The sequence below is a fragment of the Natator depressus genome, chromosome 16 (genome assembly GCF_965152275.1).
Source record: "Natator depressus isolate rNatDep1 chromosome 16, rNatDep2.hap1, whole genome shotgun sequence".
NCBI classification, from domain to species: domain Eukaryota; kingdom Metazoa; phylum Chordata; order Testudines; family Cheloniidae; genus Natator; species Natator depressus.
In genome coordinates, this window is record NC_134249.1 from 16,451,931 (window position 1) to 16,469,036 (window position 17,106).

Genomic DNA, 17,106 nt, shown 5'->3' on the forward strand with positions numbered 1-17,106 from the left:
GAAGCTTTCCTTTGATACTACTATTTCTTTTCCTCTCTTACGCTAGGAGGCTAAAAGCTGCCTTTTTTTTTTTTTTTATTGATATGGGGTAATTAATGAAGCCATAGCATTAACATAACCCAAGTTCCTTAACATGATAATTCAACTGAGACACTTATGTTTCTTTAAGTAAGTCTAACTAATGCAGAATTAGGAATTTGTCTGCACAGTAATGTTAAATACCCACGCCAAATATGCCATGTCATGGTTCTTCCCCATCTCTGTATTTACAGAAAAGCAGCCTGTCAGCATGCCAAACAAACCTGAAGAAGAGCTCTGTGTAGTTCAAAAGCTTGTCTCTCTTACCAACAGAAGTTGTTCCAATAAATGATATTACCTCACCCACCTTGTCTCTCTAAACAAATCTTAATGCAATTTTATTTCTATTAGCAGAATTAGGATACTAATGGCTCTGTTCATGAAAGCCTGCCCTTAAGGATGAGCTGCATGGATTTATTTTTTCAGGAATCTGGATGACATTACTAATAATTAAGGCTACAGTTTTGTCACGGAGGTTGCAGAAGTCACGGAATCCGTCACTTCCAAAGACCTCCATGACTTCAGCCCCGGCAGCTGGGAGCTGCAGGGTCCCATCGCTCCTGCAGCAGCAGGGAGCTGTGAGATACCCCTTCTGCCAGAGGCAGCAGGCCCCCAAGCTCTGAGCTGCCACGGTGGGGCAGGAGGACTCCCCGCAGCTCCCTGCCAGGCACCGTGGCAGGGCAGGGGGACCCTCCCATAACTCCCCACCAGGCACCACAGTGGGGCAGGGGACCCTGGAGCTCTGAGCCCCCACAGGTGGTGGGGGCCCTGGAGCTCCCAGCCACCCCACAGCTGCACAGCCCCTTCCCATTTTATCATGAGTATTTTTAGGAAAAGTCAGTGACGGGTCATGGGCTTCTGTGAATTTTTCTTTATTGCCTGTGACCTGTCTGTGACTTTTACTAAAAATAACCATGACAAAATCTTAGCCTTACTAATAATTACTTTCCATGTCTGGATTGCAGTGCACTATGAGTATGTCAAAGTTTGAAATTAGGGGAGGCACAATGCCACCTCTACAACTACAAACTAATTAAAATGCATCAGCATGTGGTGGAATGTACTGGGCCAGCAATAAAGCAGAGGAGACTGCACAACCATCAGAATACAGCATCTACTGTATGGAAAGAGCTGCCAGGTCTCACCTATTGTTTTTCAAAAAAATCCAACAAAAAGGCGTGCGGGGTATCGTTTGCAATCTGGCAAAAGCAAGTTCGGCAGGTCTTTTGAATGCTTCATAATTAGGGCCCTACTTGAATAGTGAGATTGTCAAAAAAAAAAAAAAAAATTGCAGCTGAGTTGTGGACAAGCCATGGAAAATTGCAGAAAAGTAACAACGGATCTTATTATTTGAGGTAATAAAGTCCATTATTACTTTTTTGTGACTTTCTGTTGTCAGCAGCCTGGGACTGAGAGCGGGGACTCCCGCTGTCAGCCCCACTCATGGCAGGACTCCCGCTGTCAAAGTTTAGGTGGAAGCTTAACACTGTGGAATCCGCAATTTCCACAATATTGCAAGTTAAGTAGAAACTTATTCCTAATTCAAATACAACCAGACTTTTTCAGAAAATGACTGGTCCTTATTTCTTTGCCAGTATGCAGAAATCTTTAAAAAATAATAATAATAAAAAAATAAAAATAAAAAACCACAAACCATACATTGTCCAATTTCTCCCCATGTTAGGTTAAGACCGCCTGCTAGATTTATTTTTTCCACTTCATTTTGAATACAGTGTTATTTTTTTCTCATAAGAATAAAAATGATTGACTAATTGCATTTGCTGCACTCAGAGTAGAAGCTAGCTATTTGGCAGCTTCCTTACTCAGCTCTGCCAATGTACTTCCATAATGACCTGTAATAACCTGGCTATTCTAGTCTAAATTTTTTTCTGCAACTGCCAATTGTTCCTAACTATGCCAACCCTGTGTGGCTCAACAGTGTCCAAGAGAATCCACCAAACTCACTGCATCTATAAATCCTAAACTCTGATCCTTAAAAGTATCAATATCTACCCTACTCTCATACCAAACGCCTCAGCATTTAGTGTAATATTCTTCCTCTCAAAGATCAAAACCACATAAAACTTATTCATGCCCCTGACCCACGTACATTTGCCTTCATGTCTCTCTTCAGATCCACCTTCCACTCTAACCTCAAATCATCTCCTGGCCCTATCTTCACACTTAATCCTCCAGTTTTGGCCTCCTATTTATGTCTTGGAACTCTCCAGTAAGGGAGCTCCTCTTAATTCTGCTGCCTCTTTTGTCCAAACTCTCCCCATCCTTTCCTCCAAGCCACTTCCTGTGCACATTTCACCTTAAACTGTTATTGGACCTGCCTCACTGGAATATCGGGAAAATTAAGTGAATGATGTTTGTACAGCAATTTAAACACAAAGCACAATATAACTACTACTATTGTTCTAACTTCTCTTTCCTATTTGGTTTATGATAAAGAGAAATATAGGAATTGCCACAGTAGATGAAACCATTGGTCCATTTAGTCAGGCATTTTCTCGCTCATAGTGATGAGTACCAGATGCTTCTAAGAAACAAGCAAGACATCATGAAATGGACACCTATGAAATAACCTGCTCATAAGGAAAATTTCTTCCTAACTCCTTTTGCGATCCTAAGTATTGACTCTCTCTCTCTCTCAAAGATGATGTCTGAAATCTCTCCACAATTCTCTCCATTTCCTTCTATTCCTCTGTCTCTTCTTTTTTGGTTCAGGCTGGGAGTAGAAGAGCTGGAGTTGCAGTAGGCAACCGCTCTAAAATGCTTTTCCACAGCGTCTGTCGCAAGGGAAAAGGAAATGGAATTTACTATAATCACGCCTTCTCAGCAGACACAGAAAGTAAAGAGCATTACTGCAAGAGTTCAGCCCTACTCTTCCTCTCCAATTACCAACATACTTAATTAGGGAAAAACAGGTAGCCCACTGCTTGTCAATATGCATTCCAGTTGGGCAAACTAGCAAGCGACATATTTATTCACTCAACATTTTTAAGTCAAAATTGCTGCTGGTTTAAGTGGACACAACTCCGTCAAACTCAAAGGAGTTATGCCTGCTTATACCTGCAAATAATCTGGGCCTTCAGGTTTGGGACTAGTAAAGTCCTAGACTAGCCTAGTGGAATAGTGAGCTGACGAGTGAGTGACAAGTTCATACAGTCTCATTGCAGGTGTTGGCAAAGACTGGAAGTGAAGCTGAAATGGTACACTCCTCTCATCAAATTATCAATGCTTTTTAAGAGGAGTAGGGTTATCGTTTTACTTGCTTGCAAAATCAGAGGTTTTATGGTTTTTCAGTGTCTCCTTTTATTCACCAATATCCAGAATATCTCCTGCTCCAGGGTGTATCTGAGGGATAAGTGAGGGTGTACCTAATCTGCATTACTAAGCGTGCAGATTTAAAACCAGTGGGCTCTCAAGCAATTTCTATTCTCCCCACTCCAAAAGGGAGAATTTCTTACCTGGAAAACAGAGTTGTACTTCCCTTTAACAGAGAGCTCTTAACCTCTTCTGTGGAAGAGAGGTTCAAACTCAGCCACTGAACTTAAGGGTCAGTACATAACATGCTGCTGTGTGCTAAAACACGGGTTCCTCTTTTGAATGGAAAAAATCTCTCATTATAACATGGCCTATGGGTGCCACATGCTCATCTAGCTATAAAGAACTTTGTATTTTAATGGGATTCATAATAAGGGGAGAAAGCTCCTGAGAGAATGTAAATGACAGAGGTGCTCAGTACTTGTTACTGGCAAGGGTGAGTTGTGTTGGGTGTCTCAGCAAGAGAGCTTATTCCACTCTGAAAGAGAAAATAAAACTAAGATGAAGGCTGTCAGGTCCCATTAACATCTTCTGATGCTATACAGAGAGCCATATGGAGAGTGTGCCGTCAAAAGAAAGTAGAGGTTCAAGCAGGTTGAATTTTTCATAAAGCAAGTCACTCAAGGAAATACAGGTTATACTTTCTTTAATAGCTGCTGTTCGAGATGTACTATTACCAACAAGCAACTTATTGAGGGCTACCAACGATTTTCATAACAGAGTTTATCAACTTGAGTATAAAACTAGCCCAAGATTTCCCAGTGGCTCTCAGAGACGAGAAATGTGAACCCTGGGCTATTGATGTGCTGGTACATTGAAAAAAATGTTTCCTCAGTAGACACTATTAATGAGGCAACTGTGGTGTAAGGTGATAAATTAGAAATTCAAGCAAGGGCACCAGGGCTTACAGAAAAATCAGACATTTGGGTATGAAGAATCTGAGTGAAGTGTGCTAAATTTAAAGCTGAAAAGCTTTGCAAAACATCAGCCGAGCCTCTTGTGATGGTTTCTTGTTCACAAACATACGTGGGATGAGGCTTCTTTTTTGTAGTTTCTCAAAAACCAGGGTATCAGGGGTAAATACGAAGTTTAGCTCTGCTAGAGATGAGGAAACCCTACCTTGCCATCTTCAGTGTGGACATCTTCATTATATCCTTTTACGATTGTCCGGTCAATGAAGAGACTCCGCATCACCACTATCACTTTTAGCACTTTTCCTAAGGTAACCTGTCAATAACAAGACAAGGACAAAAACAAAGCTGAAAGACAGCTGGGTGAAGTCTGCGTTCACAAGGTCATGGAGTTAATGGCTTACACTTGTGGGAATTTCAGTTTGCAAAATTTTATAGGAAGATGAAAATAAAGATCAAAAATACTGTGTGCATGTGTGAGGAAGAGAGGCAGATGATAAAATACAGAATTAAGTAAATAGTGTAGACCATTTGTGTCAGAAAATTTTTTAGATCATGAAATTCACCTGTACAGATATGACACTGCCAAACAACTCTCTCTTCCTTAAATTAACAAAACCCAATATGTCAAAAATACTGACCAAATGTGACTGTTTTCAATATATTTTACGCTCCCCAACATAACTGCATGCATAACAAATACATTTAAAAAGAATCATCAGACTTTTCTAATGCTACCCCTGAAATGCATGTTCAGGGTTTAAAGCAAAACATTTTCACTTTAACAAAAATGTAAAAGCAGGGGATGTTTTTAGCAGCAAGACTTTGCATTGCATATTACATGCAATGTGACTTCTCCTATGCAATTGTAGCGTTGTAAAACATGTACTGGAAAAACTTTCAAGCTTTGACATTTTGGGGTTCACCCAGACCAGTAATGGGTTTAATCACTGTCTGCCTTGAAACTCTGGGTGTCTTGTGGCCACACTCACATTCCTGGAATGTCAGACATTCTGGTACGTGTGAAATCGCACGGTCTTGCCCCTGCTGGCATGCCCATCCCCCTCCACGTGACATTGCATGCACCATGTGTGCAAGGTCATACTGTATGTGGGGTGCCATAATGAAGAGCGCACCACCACGACTCCCACTCCTGCTGGCATGGTCTTGCACACACCATGTGTGAGAGGTTATGCTGTCCGGGGTGGAGCGGCATGCTCTACTTTATGGCTTCCCTTGCCCAGTACCAGATAAAACCATGTCCGGGTTTGTCTCATTACCACATGGGGGACAAAGAACTGGTTTATAACTGGTTTTGGTTTATAACAAAAAGACTCGTTTATAACCTGACAAATGGCTTCCCTACTGTCAGCAGCGCACAAGCCATCCTCTGGCTTTGCGCAACCTGGTTACTCCTTGTAGGCTGATCTTAGTACCCTTCCAGCCTCAAATCTGCCTCCAAATCGTCCTACTGCAGGGACCAGTCCCTCTCGGATCCTCACAGAGAAAGTGAGAGGTTCACTGCCTTTATGGAGACAGTAAAACACTTCCAAGCTGTTAGCTTTACAGAAGTATACTCTTTACGGAACTTACACAACAATGCTGATTTATAATGAAAGCAAGTTAATAACAAAAGTACACAGATTAAGTAATATCAAGTAAAAGAGATAAAGGCAAAAATAGCTACAAGCAAATAAAAGTGAAAACACACAGCTAGAAGTCCAAAACTTAATCAACCAAGATGCAGTCTTTGTTCAAGATGGTTTCTCTCACCCACGGTCTCCTTTCCTGCTTTTACTGGTTGGCCTGGCCAGGACCCATCACACAGATCAAATTACTTTGTTTCTTTGTCTCCTAAGGTGAAGGATAAAGATGGAGTATCTCTCTCTTCCTTATATCCCCAAAGGGGTTGTTTTTGTCTTACAAGTCAGGAAGGCCTCCGGGAGATTCAGTCTCCCTGGGGCACAGGACCCATGTTAATTCTCTGTCGAGTTCAGGAGCAGGATAACCCCCGGTTTAGCTTGATGGCTTTGTTTACTGCTAATATGTAAATTGAGGTAAACTCACTTCTCTTTGTCTAGGATAGATCTGTTTATCACCTTTACCTAGGCTAGGCTGTCTTGTCTTAAAACATGTCCTAGTAACATCACACAGAGAGAATTCATAACTTCACATACAACATTAACATATGCATTTTACAGTGATATTAATAACCAGAGCGATGGTAGCTTTTAGATGATACCTTAAACACTTACCCTTTGGATAAATACCATGACAAGAGATTGGGTGAAGTGAGTTAGTTGGGTCGGTCTCAGGAGAGACAGAGTACCTGTGCTAGTGGGCATTAGGGCTCTTCGGGTCACACACATCAAGTACACAAACATGATAAGCGCCCAAAAAAGGACACCTAGTTAGAAATTGGGTCACCCTTTTTATCATACTAAGAGGAGGACTTCCCAACCAGCAAGCCAGAATATTTAGCCAGATTCTTTGACTATTAACCTGATCCTGCATAAGTAATGTACCATGTAGTAAGTTAACATTTCATTGTAACTTCGACTTAATAAAAAAATGAAATAAAAGAAGGCTAGCGTGATGCCCCTTTGGGAAAAAAATAAAAGGGGTAGGGGGCAGATTACAGCTACAAGAATAAAAAAAGGTTTCAATTTCAATAGTTTTAAAGGGATATTTACCCTTCTATTTTTAATTTATTCTGTAAAGAGTAAACATTTTGTGACAAAGCTCTGTCCTTGCCTCCCTGGGTCCCGGGGGGGGGATTTCGCTAGCCTCAGAGGCTCACTGTGACCCTCCATGTAACCCTTCTTTCTCTAGAGACAAGGGTCACAGTCTACTGAGCCATTTTCAACATAAGCCAGCAAGGGAGGTGAGGAGAAGTTATCCTTCCTTGCACAGTCTCTGTTGTCTCCCAGTCTCAGTGATTAATCAGGGGGCAAAGGTGGGGGGTTAGGGGGAGCCCGGGCCCACCCTCTACTCCGGGCTCCACCCAGGGACCCTAATAGTATCAGCTATGGTAGCTGACCTTTTAGAAACATGACATGTACAATTCCCTGGGCTACTTCCCCCACAGCAGCCCTTACTTCCTCAAGCTCCACTTCACCCTTACCTCAGGGCCTCCTTCCTTGTGCCTGATATGGTATGTACTACTCAGCCTCTCCAACAGCGCAACTTCCTTCCACAGCTCCTGACATGCATCCTCACCTGACTGACTGGGAGGCTTTTTACTAGTTTCAGCCAGCCCCTGATTGGCTTCAGGTGTCCCAATCAACCTAGCATTCTCCCTGCCTTCTGGAAAGTTCTTAATTGGCCTCAGGTGTCTTAATTGACCTGGAGCAGCTTCCATTTCACTTAACCTGGTACCAGGGATTTGTTTAGCCTGGAACTAATATATCTATCTATCTCCCACTACTTTTCTATAGCCATCTGGCCTTGCCCCGTCACAACATATAAAAAGTAAAACTAGTGTCAAAGGACATCTGTAGGATCCAGTGGAGTATAAGAAAAGAAATAAGCCTTAATTACTGACAAAATACAATAATTAAGAAAGCATTTTAATGTAATATCAATTTACTTTTCAAAAATTAGTTTGAGTTTTAAGGTTGTTAACAGGATGTGTGTCCAACAAGGATTTCTGTCTTTGTGATTAGTTATACAGACAGCATTACATAGTTTTTCCTCAATGGAAAATCATAAAAGTGAGAAAATATCTGTTAGATTACTTAAATCCATCTCCCAGCCAGTAGAGGATTATTTTCTACTGTATGTTCTCCAGGACTTTGTCCAGTTTAGATTAAAATGCACCAGAGTGATGGTGCTTCCACTGCTAACCTTGACAGACTATTCCACATTCTAACAAATCTCATTCTCCGTAGTTTTTCTGATTTTTTGCCTTAGCCCGCTGTAGTCTGGGGGGTGTGGTGTGCGCCCAGCGTGTGGGAGGCTGCGGGTTCAAAGCCCCTTTCTTGGGGGGGGGGGGAAAGGATAGCCCAGTGGTTTGAGCATTGGCCTGCTAAACCCATGGTTGTGAGTTCAATCCTTGCAGGGGCCATTTAGTGATCTGGGACAAAAATTGGGGATTGGTCCTGCTTTGAGCAGGGGGTTGGACTAGATGACCTCCTGAGGTCCCTTCCATGCCTGATATTCTATGCAAGTATCACTTAGGGGGGAGGGATAGCTCAGTGGTTTGAGCATTGGTCTGTTAAACCCAGGGTTCTGAGTTCAATCCTTGAGGGGCCCATTTAGGGATCTGGGGCAACTATGGGGAATTAGTCCTGCTCCGAGCAGGGGGTTGGACTAGATGACCACCTGAGGTCCCTTCCAACCCTGATATTCTATGATTCTATTTTATGAATTCTTCTTTTCTTAATTTCAACTCATGGCTCCTAGTTATCACTGTACCACTTTTAGTAATTCTCAATGCTGGTGTGAGATTCTCATCCTCACACTGGCCCCTGTAAACAGGGTAAAGTGGCTCGAGGAGGCCTGTACACAGCTGTGACAGGATAAGAGATGATTTTTTTTTATTGTTCACCAGGACACCTAGCTGGATGAACAGGAAGAGGGCATATTCCAAGCTTGCTGCCATCTCCTGCCAAATTTTGTCTTCATCAGACAATCATCCAGGTACAGGCAGAAGTGAATGCTTTCTTCTCAGATGGGTACCATGACTGCTAGGCATTTTATGAAGATCCTTGATGCTGTGGAGAGTCCACAGGGCAGTACTTTGGACTGATGGTGATTGGACCCCAATGCAAATCTCAGGTGCATCCCGTGAGCTAGGTGGATGGCTATGTAGAATTACGTGTCCAGTCTTGAACCTGAAGAGATGGATTGATAGAGGCAACTGTTACCATCCTGAATCTGATCTGGCATATGTATTTGTTCAGTTTCCTCAGGCCTAGGACAGGAATTGCTCTCAGGTCAAAGAGTTGGATGAGGCTGACTTTAAAGCCTGTACATGATGCGGCTTAAATTTCTTGGAATGGAGACTGAGATGGGGAGAAAAACTTGACTGTGTAAAGAACTGGGCAAGTTAATGCTCCATCCTCGGGCACAGAAGACAAAGTCCTAAAATCTATCCTGGGTCTTTTACCCAGTCTAACGTAGCTTTACTGCCAGGCCACCTGCCCTCTTTTATAAATGACTTATCTATACACATGAATCTAACAAATAAAGGAAAGAACCTGTTATTGAAATATGTGCTAAACGTTCTAAATTTTAGCACTTAAGTACATTGCATCTTTCACTCTTACGTTTGAAAAATTATCAATCTGGGTTCTTCACAGCTGCCAGGTGTTGGAATATTAAGTTTCCTATTTTATACCCATGTTTTCTTGACAGTGGAGTTCCAATAGTTTTTATGACTGAACAAGAGGGAGTGGGGGTTTCAGCAATTAATTTATTCTAGGACTTGAGTAATCCCCAAACTGAAGGGGCTGTGGCTCCTGTCAAGAGGATTAGGGAATGGAACAGAACTAGAGGCAGAAATTTTGGAAAGGTCACTGTGGTAAAGAATGATTAATAGTAATTTCTGTAATGTCACTGAAAGAATGAGGCCAGTAATACTCCACTCAGCAATGGCTGTACAACAGCCTGTCACCTAAGTGGGGAATGCTGTGAGATTTGGAAGCCGCAAGAGCTCCCCATAACTCCTTTCAGTGTGGAACAGAGTCCATATTACTACTCTGAGCTCCAGCAGTGCAGGTCTCTTCTTTTGGAGGTCAAGCCCCACTTGCCAGTCCTTTTTAAATAAACACTCAATGTACCCCCCCTTGACCTGCACACATGATAATCATAGGGCGCTACTATCAGTGTAGAGATCTGCTACTTTTCAATTTAATTAAAGTGGGCAACATTTTTTCCCTTCTAAAGCAAACTTTTCCCATTAAACTTCAACTTCTTCTGTCGATACCCTGTTAGACAGCACTTGGCTTTTTAATATTTCGCCTGTAGGATATGTGCCAACTCGCCCTTGATGTAAAAATTTTAATTCAAATCAATACATGTACAAGGTCACTTTAAAATTCAATTAATATGAATGGAAAAATATGCCCCACAGTTCTGTGAGCTGAAAATGGAACAGCTGCAAGTTAAACACTCATGTAGCTCCTGTTTTGGTTCTGTGTCTACTAACAATGCTGTTCTAACTTGGTTTTAACCACTGTGTGCTCAGTCTGACAGTTGAGATATTCATAATGCCGTTTCCTAAAATGGGAAGCTCCAGGATAAGGAGAGACAATGTACTGAAATATACAACTTTACTGACAAAAATAGGGGTAAAATAAAAATCCCTTTGTAAAATCCTAGATTTAAAAATAATTTTGTCTAACACTAATAGAACAGATGACGAACAGTGCAGATGAACATTTTAAGCCAAAAACGAGGGACACTTCAGAGAGGTAATCTGAACATTTGATTTTGTGATTCTTAGACTCCTATAAAATGCTCACTTTAATTAACTTACTGATAGAAAAGGAAGCAAAAACAGTCTTTCCCTCTCCAAACTGGTAGTAGCAGGGTCAAAATTTTGCTTAAAATGGTCAAAATTCTGTCTGGAGAAAATATCTTTAAATCTCCTCTTTGTAACTTTGGTACTGTACTGAAAATTATGACAAACTAATTGGCTCTTATAAGCACTAATTAAATACTACTTTAGACATCCTCTGTTAGATTTATTTTATATTTTGATATTAGGAGAGAGGTTGCTGAAGGCACCAAGTTCCAGTACTATGCAGGAAAATTCCCTCAACTCCAGATTGCCTCTCAGAATTCCAGGGAATCCTCTGCTGATTTCAAATGCAGATGCTCTGCAATGCAGAGCTAAACAGAAAAAATATTATTTTCAGTTCACTTGCATACCTAATGTCACTAGGAATGTGTGTGAGCGAGAGAGCGCGCGCGTGTGTCTGTGTGCGCGCGCCCGGGTGTGTTTTCATTCACCTTAGGAGACAGTGATGCATCAACAAATTAAAAGCATAATGAAGCTGTGCACGTTCACCAGCAAAAGGCCAGCCTACCTGCTCCTTGCAAAATAGTCAGAACTGGTCTTTTTACTCTTGTATCTTGATAATCAGCAGAACAGCCACGAATCATATGTACGTGTATTGAAAATATAAGCATTAGAAAAGCAACAGACTTTCTATTAGCTATTTTTTCCCTCCATTTTTCCCTCCCATTTTTCCCTCTCTCTCTCTCATCTGAGGCTGGTATGAATGCTGCAATTCCCTTCACACAATCATTATTCTTTAATGATGCCTATTTGTAAATAGCACGATAGGATGCAATTAAGCCATTAGAGGCTAAATAAACCAACATGCTAATTAGGTTCTTTACAAGAATTTTTTTTTAAAATGTAGAGGCTGGAATTTACCTTTCATTAATCTAACTTAATTGCAATAGTGCACGTTTAAAAGTCAACACAAATTAAGGTCTTTAAATGATTTTCCCATATTAAGGATCAGTTGGTGATCTTTTCCCTCAGTAACAAGGCATATTCTGTTAATAAGGAGACCAAACTGGCAAACAATATTGTTAAAAGGTTAGAAGACAGGTTTTGCCCGTGGGCCAGTCACATTTATGGTATAATTATCCCAGTCCAATGAAGATTAATTTGCTACTGAAGACAAATAGTTTCTTAAGTTTCACTTTCCTCATTCTAAATTTTAATACCACAGTAATATTACTGGGATGGGATGGGAAGGATGTCTGACTTCCGTCAACAAATAAGAAGTTCTACTAGAGCGTCAAGATGGATCGCTGACACACTGGAATTGGATGCATATTCACCTATACAGCGGAATAGAAGCTGAATAAACTCATCTCCAGCTTCTCTCCACCTCTCCCTGCTCCTTCTCCTTTCCTTCGCCTCCTCACCTTACTAACTCCCACCCACCAAAAGCAGGTAGAGAGTAACACACACACACACACACACACACACACACACACACTCTCCAGGGCTCTGCTGCTCATAGATTATGCTGGTTCCATAGAAGTTCTTTCCTATTTACAACCCATAAGGTGACCTGCGCTCCACATTGCTTGTCCCTGACCTGAGGAAACAGTCATGTACTAGCAGCAGAGGGAGGCAGGTCAGACTGTGATGGTGAAAGGAGGTGGGGTTTGATGTAGGGACAAGGGGTTGAGATTGGTTCTTCTAGTTCTGACTCTGGCAAAAGAAGCTGTAACTCTGTCCCAGATAAATACTGGAAACTGGCAAGTCTCCAAAATATTAAAAACCTCACAATTAATCAGTGCCCTATTAAAGGTTTTCTTACATTTGGTTGATTGTTCCCATCTTGCTTATGCACTATAAAAAGTTCATTGTAAATACAGAGAGGAGATATTAACAATGGTCACTTTTAAAATTTGCTAATTTTGCTTTTGAAAAATAGAGGAGGGAATACTACAAATGCTGAGGAAATCAAGAACAACAAGCAGGATTTTAAGGATGAGGCCTTATACTGATTAGCATTGGGGGAAATAGGGATTTTTTTCAAGTAAACATTACATTGTTCAAGCATAGATGACTGATTCTAAATTACTGGATAATGAAATATATAAAAAAAATGTTTAACTGCTCTCAGGATAAGATCTGATAGAACAAGATTCAATTTGATATCTTTTTTCATGGTCAAATTATAAACCTCAAAAACTGGGTTTCCAATAGAAAATGGTGGTAATTTTAATTAAAGCACTGTGGCTAAAATATATAGAAAAACAAAAACTGAGCCAAAAAAGTCTTCCATCTTAGTGAACAGATGTCTAGCCCATTTGCAATTAATACGACCCAATTCCATACAATCAGTCTGCTTAAAATGCCTGGAACAAGATTTAAAAGTTAAAATGCAAATTATCTGATTTTAATGAGAATGAATGGAAACTATGTCAAAAATCTCTCTCCTTTTAGGGCATGAAAAGTAGAGGAGGGAAGGAGTAGGTAAAAATCTAGCTAGCAATATAAATGTATACAATGAATTTATCATCAAAAAGATTGCTTGATAAAAAAATATCAGAAGAACATGCTATTTCTGAAACGAGCTTTGTTTTGGCAGAAAGTAGTTTCCAAAATTAGAATTCAGTTATTTAAATCATTGTGTGTTAGAAACAGCTCAAAACAATAAAACTCTTCCAGTCTTTTTTAAAGCACATTTTCCCAGTGTTTATATCTGCTGTACTGTTCCTTTTATATGCCTTTACAACGTTAGAGGGCAGTCAGTCCTGGTGACAGAGAGAGGCAGAATGGTCTAGTGGTTGAAAACAGAAGAACTTGGTTCTATTCCTGAATTGCTGTGTGACTTTGGATAAATCACAACTTTCCCGTGCCTCATCTGTAAAATGGAGATAATGCTTACATTAATTTGTAAAGCCCTTTTTGATGTTTGAATAAATATGCTACCTTATATATATTGGCATTATCATTAAAATATCACACCACAAGGTTTTGAATTTTGATAATGGTCACAAGATGGTTGAAAAAGAACCATACTGTGAAAAGTCATTATAGACACAGGGCAATTGCGATAGTTGAATTTTTAGAGACACTCTACCTTAAAACCAAAGATGACATTTGCAATGGCAATTCAACTGTTTCTAATATTGGTATTCTCTTTTCCTAGCCTTATAATCATAGTAAAACTTAAGAAAACAGTTAGTTTGGAAAGAATGAAAGGACAAATGATATTCTGTGGCAAATGATATTCTGTGGCCAAAATCAGGAGAGTTCCACTGCAAAGAAACAAAATCCTGTCTTCTTAATCTGTATTATATCTATTACAAATAAAGTGTACCAGTTTTGATCACCCCAGTAACATGAAAGCCAACAGGGAAGAAAGCTCTAATTATTTTGAAATACATTGTGCATTTCACAATTTATTAAAATTTTAGGGTATGATCCATTTACTTTTATTGGAGCAACATCGATTTACACCAGCTAAGGATCTGACTCTGAATGTACAGCCGCTTTCTGGAGAAAAATGCTGACTGTAAATCTTGTTAAAAGTGACTTTGCATGTAATCTTGACATTATGGAAGCCCAGGTGAGAGAGTACATAAAAATGTCTACCTGCTTCACACTAACTGGTTCACTACAATCATAAAAAGGGATTTAAGTCAAGTATGAGTACTTTTCATTCAAAATTGAAGGTCTTCTTCTGATTATTAAAAGGCAGGCTGCAAAATGGTTAAAAGTGACTTAGGGTTCTCACTCTGCAAGGGTCACAAATGACTTCCCATTTTGGCATGGCTGCTGCCATCACAAGGAAGTATGCTTGATATGATCTCTGAGTGTGCTCTAATTCACAATGAGAGCTCGTTTGGTCCCTTCACAGCCCAGGATACAGGGAGCGCTAGGGTGGCTTACAGTTCAAGCACAGGAACATCATAATTGAGAATCAATCCCGGTATGTTTATTAAGATAGGGTCCATGTTCTAAAAATTTTTCAAAACTCTTAATTTAGGGAGATGAATACTTTCCCCAGGGCAGTGATCACCACAAAGTAACAAAGAAGACAGTTGATCTCCCAAGAAACACACCTGTTTTACAAAGAATGTTGTGTGCCAAGGAATCTAACAGGTTAAATAATCAAAGAAACAACAAAAAGTCTAAGACAATTCATGTATTCTTAACATATTAGGAAAAGTTTATCTGTTTATCATCCCAATTCAAATATTGCAAGCTAATGGAAGTTGAGCAACAAAGTCAAAGAAAAACCTTAAAAAAAAGAGTCCTCTGTTCACTCCACTGCCACAGCAAATTAATTTTGCATAGCACTTTTATTGAAGCTGATCTAAAGTGAATGTTTGTCTTCTTTCATGCATAGCTACAAGTAAAAAATTAATTGAAAAATCAATAGTGTAGATTGGGATTAAACTGCACACTGAAATACCATGATAAACAGCTTTTAAAATCAGTTGATGATTTCACACAGCTCTGAAAGATGTCAATGATTTATGCGTTTGGTCTATGCAGCCTAAATCCAAGCTAATGAGGTACAATTGCTGTGTATAAATCTGAAACACAAAAAGACTCAGTTGTCTGGAAGAAGCAACAGCCACATAGGATTGCATGTAGGAATCTTTCAGAACCAACATTTATGCTTCTAGGAATAGGTTAGTATCTTCTTGCTTACTGGTTGTGGCTTGTGTTGAAAGATGTATACTGCTAACTGATGGACAAGCTTTGCAAGAAGGTTACTACCAGTTGAAAGCAAGCCTGCAGGTCTACTTTTGTTTGCCGGATGGTGTCTTTCAAGTGAGAACTACTACTTTTGGGACACTGAAGGAATTGTGGATTACAGTAGTCACAACTGCAATTGTTAAAGTTGCAAAACAATTTCTAAATTCTCAAAGCTTTCTCGAACAATAATCTTTTCAGCTAACATTTTCAGTGTAAGGTCTCTTCCCAGAGGTGATTTGTTTTGGAAAGTCTGAACAAACTCCTTCATCCTTTTCAAGTTACAAAAGGTATAGCAAGCATATTTTTACCACTTCCCCCATAAAGATAACTAAGAACAGCTAAACTTTGAAACTTCAAACTAAACACTCAAATAGGTCATGATAACAGAACATGCATTGCTAAGTCTGAAAATGAAAATGTTTTAAAACAAAGGGCAAGATCATCCTCTGAGTGAGAATTTCCGGGGGAGGGGGGTGGGGCTGGAAATTATGAAGTTCTCCTTGTGGAATTGTCTTGCCTTTGATTTTTTGGGATAGAACATCAAAGTTACATCCCCATTACACATAGAACAAACGGGAGGTTGGTTCCCCAAACCAATGGACTTCTCTTGGGCTCTGCATGTGCCCTCTTCCAGCTCCCTAGAAGCAGGATTCCAAATACATATCCCGAAGCCCCACAATGAGAGTTACACAGTGTGAAGGGTTAATTTAACATTGAGGGAGGCAGGCTGCCTCCTTCTCACCATGTTTTTGACCCAGTAGATCCCTTCCAGAACTTCCCCTGCACTGACCTACCATTTTGGTCTCTTCCACTCACAAAGGGAGAGGGCACAATCCAGCCCAGTGTTTGAAAATATGGGCCCTCAAGGTCACAACAATTTGGGCCTTCTTAATATACTTGTTCCTCATGCCAATACCTTTATTAGTAAGTATATACTTTTCTTGGTCAGCTGAATTATTTTAGAGCATGCTGGATGCCTTGCAGTACAAAAGCAAGACACGGCCCCCTGCCTCAGAGAACTTACACTATAATTTCAGACATAATGCAAAACTGAGGGGGGACAAAACAGTAGGGAAGGGATGGACAAAGGTTGCATCAATGAGATTATATAGTTACTTAATAAAGACTACTTGGTAAACAGATTGGTGATACAAATTTTTTAAATTAAAATAATACATGTCTTTTGAATCACTATTTGAAGTAAGGGAATGAACCAGGAAGCGTTGTGGCAGAGAAAAAAAGTGCTGTTGTGCAGAAACTCTAAACTGGTCTTACTTGGGACTCTCACTCAGATATCGACAAGTCACAAGTATTAGGGAAGACTCGCTTTTCTCTAGTGGCACAGGTACCAGTCTCACTGCCCATCACAGAGCCCCTTTCACTGACCGATTGTGGCTGAAACCAGCAAAAGCTTTTATGGCAGTGAGGGGCAAATGGAAGATGCCATATTGGCAACATGGCCTGACACAGATGGGAAATAGAAGGAATAGCTGCCTGAAAAGAAAAATGATCATTACATGACCATATACAAGAAACAACAAAGTTTCATGATCTCTGATTGTGGATTATGTGAATACCAACTGAAAGGTGAAT

General features: G+C 40.2%; 1 protein-coding gene across 2 annotated transcripts in view; it reads right to left on the bottom strand.

Annotated features, from left to right (window-relative positions):
• MED27 (mediator complex subunit 27) overlaps positions 1-17,106 on the bottom strand; it is a 185,238-nt gene that overhangs the window by 25,733 nt on the left and 142,399 nt on the right. For both annotated transcript variants that reach the window (XM_074974175.1, XM_074974174.1), the window contains exon 5: positions 4,531-4,638. In XM_074974175.1, coding sequence (XP_074830276.1) covers positions 4,531-4,638 — 108 coding nt within the window. The remainder of the gene's footprint in view (positions 1-4,530; positions 4,639-17,106) is intronic.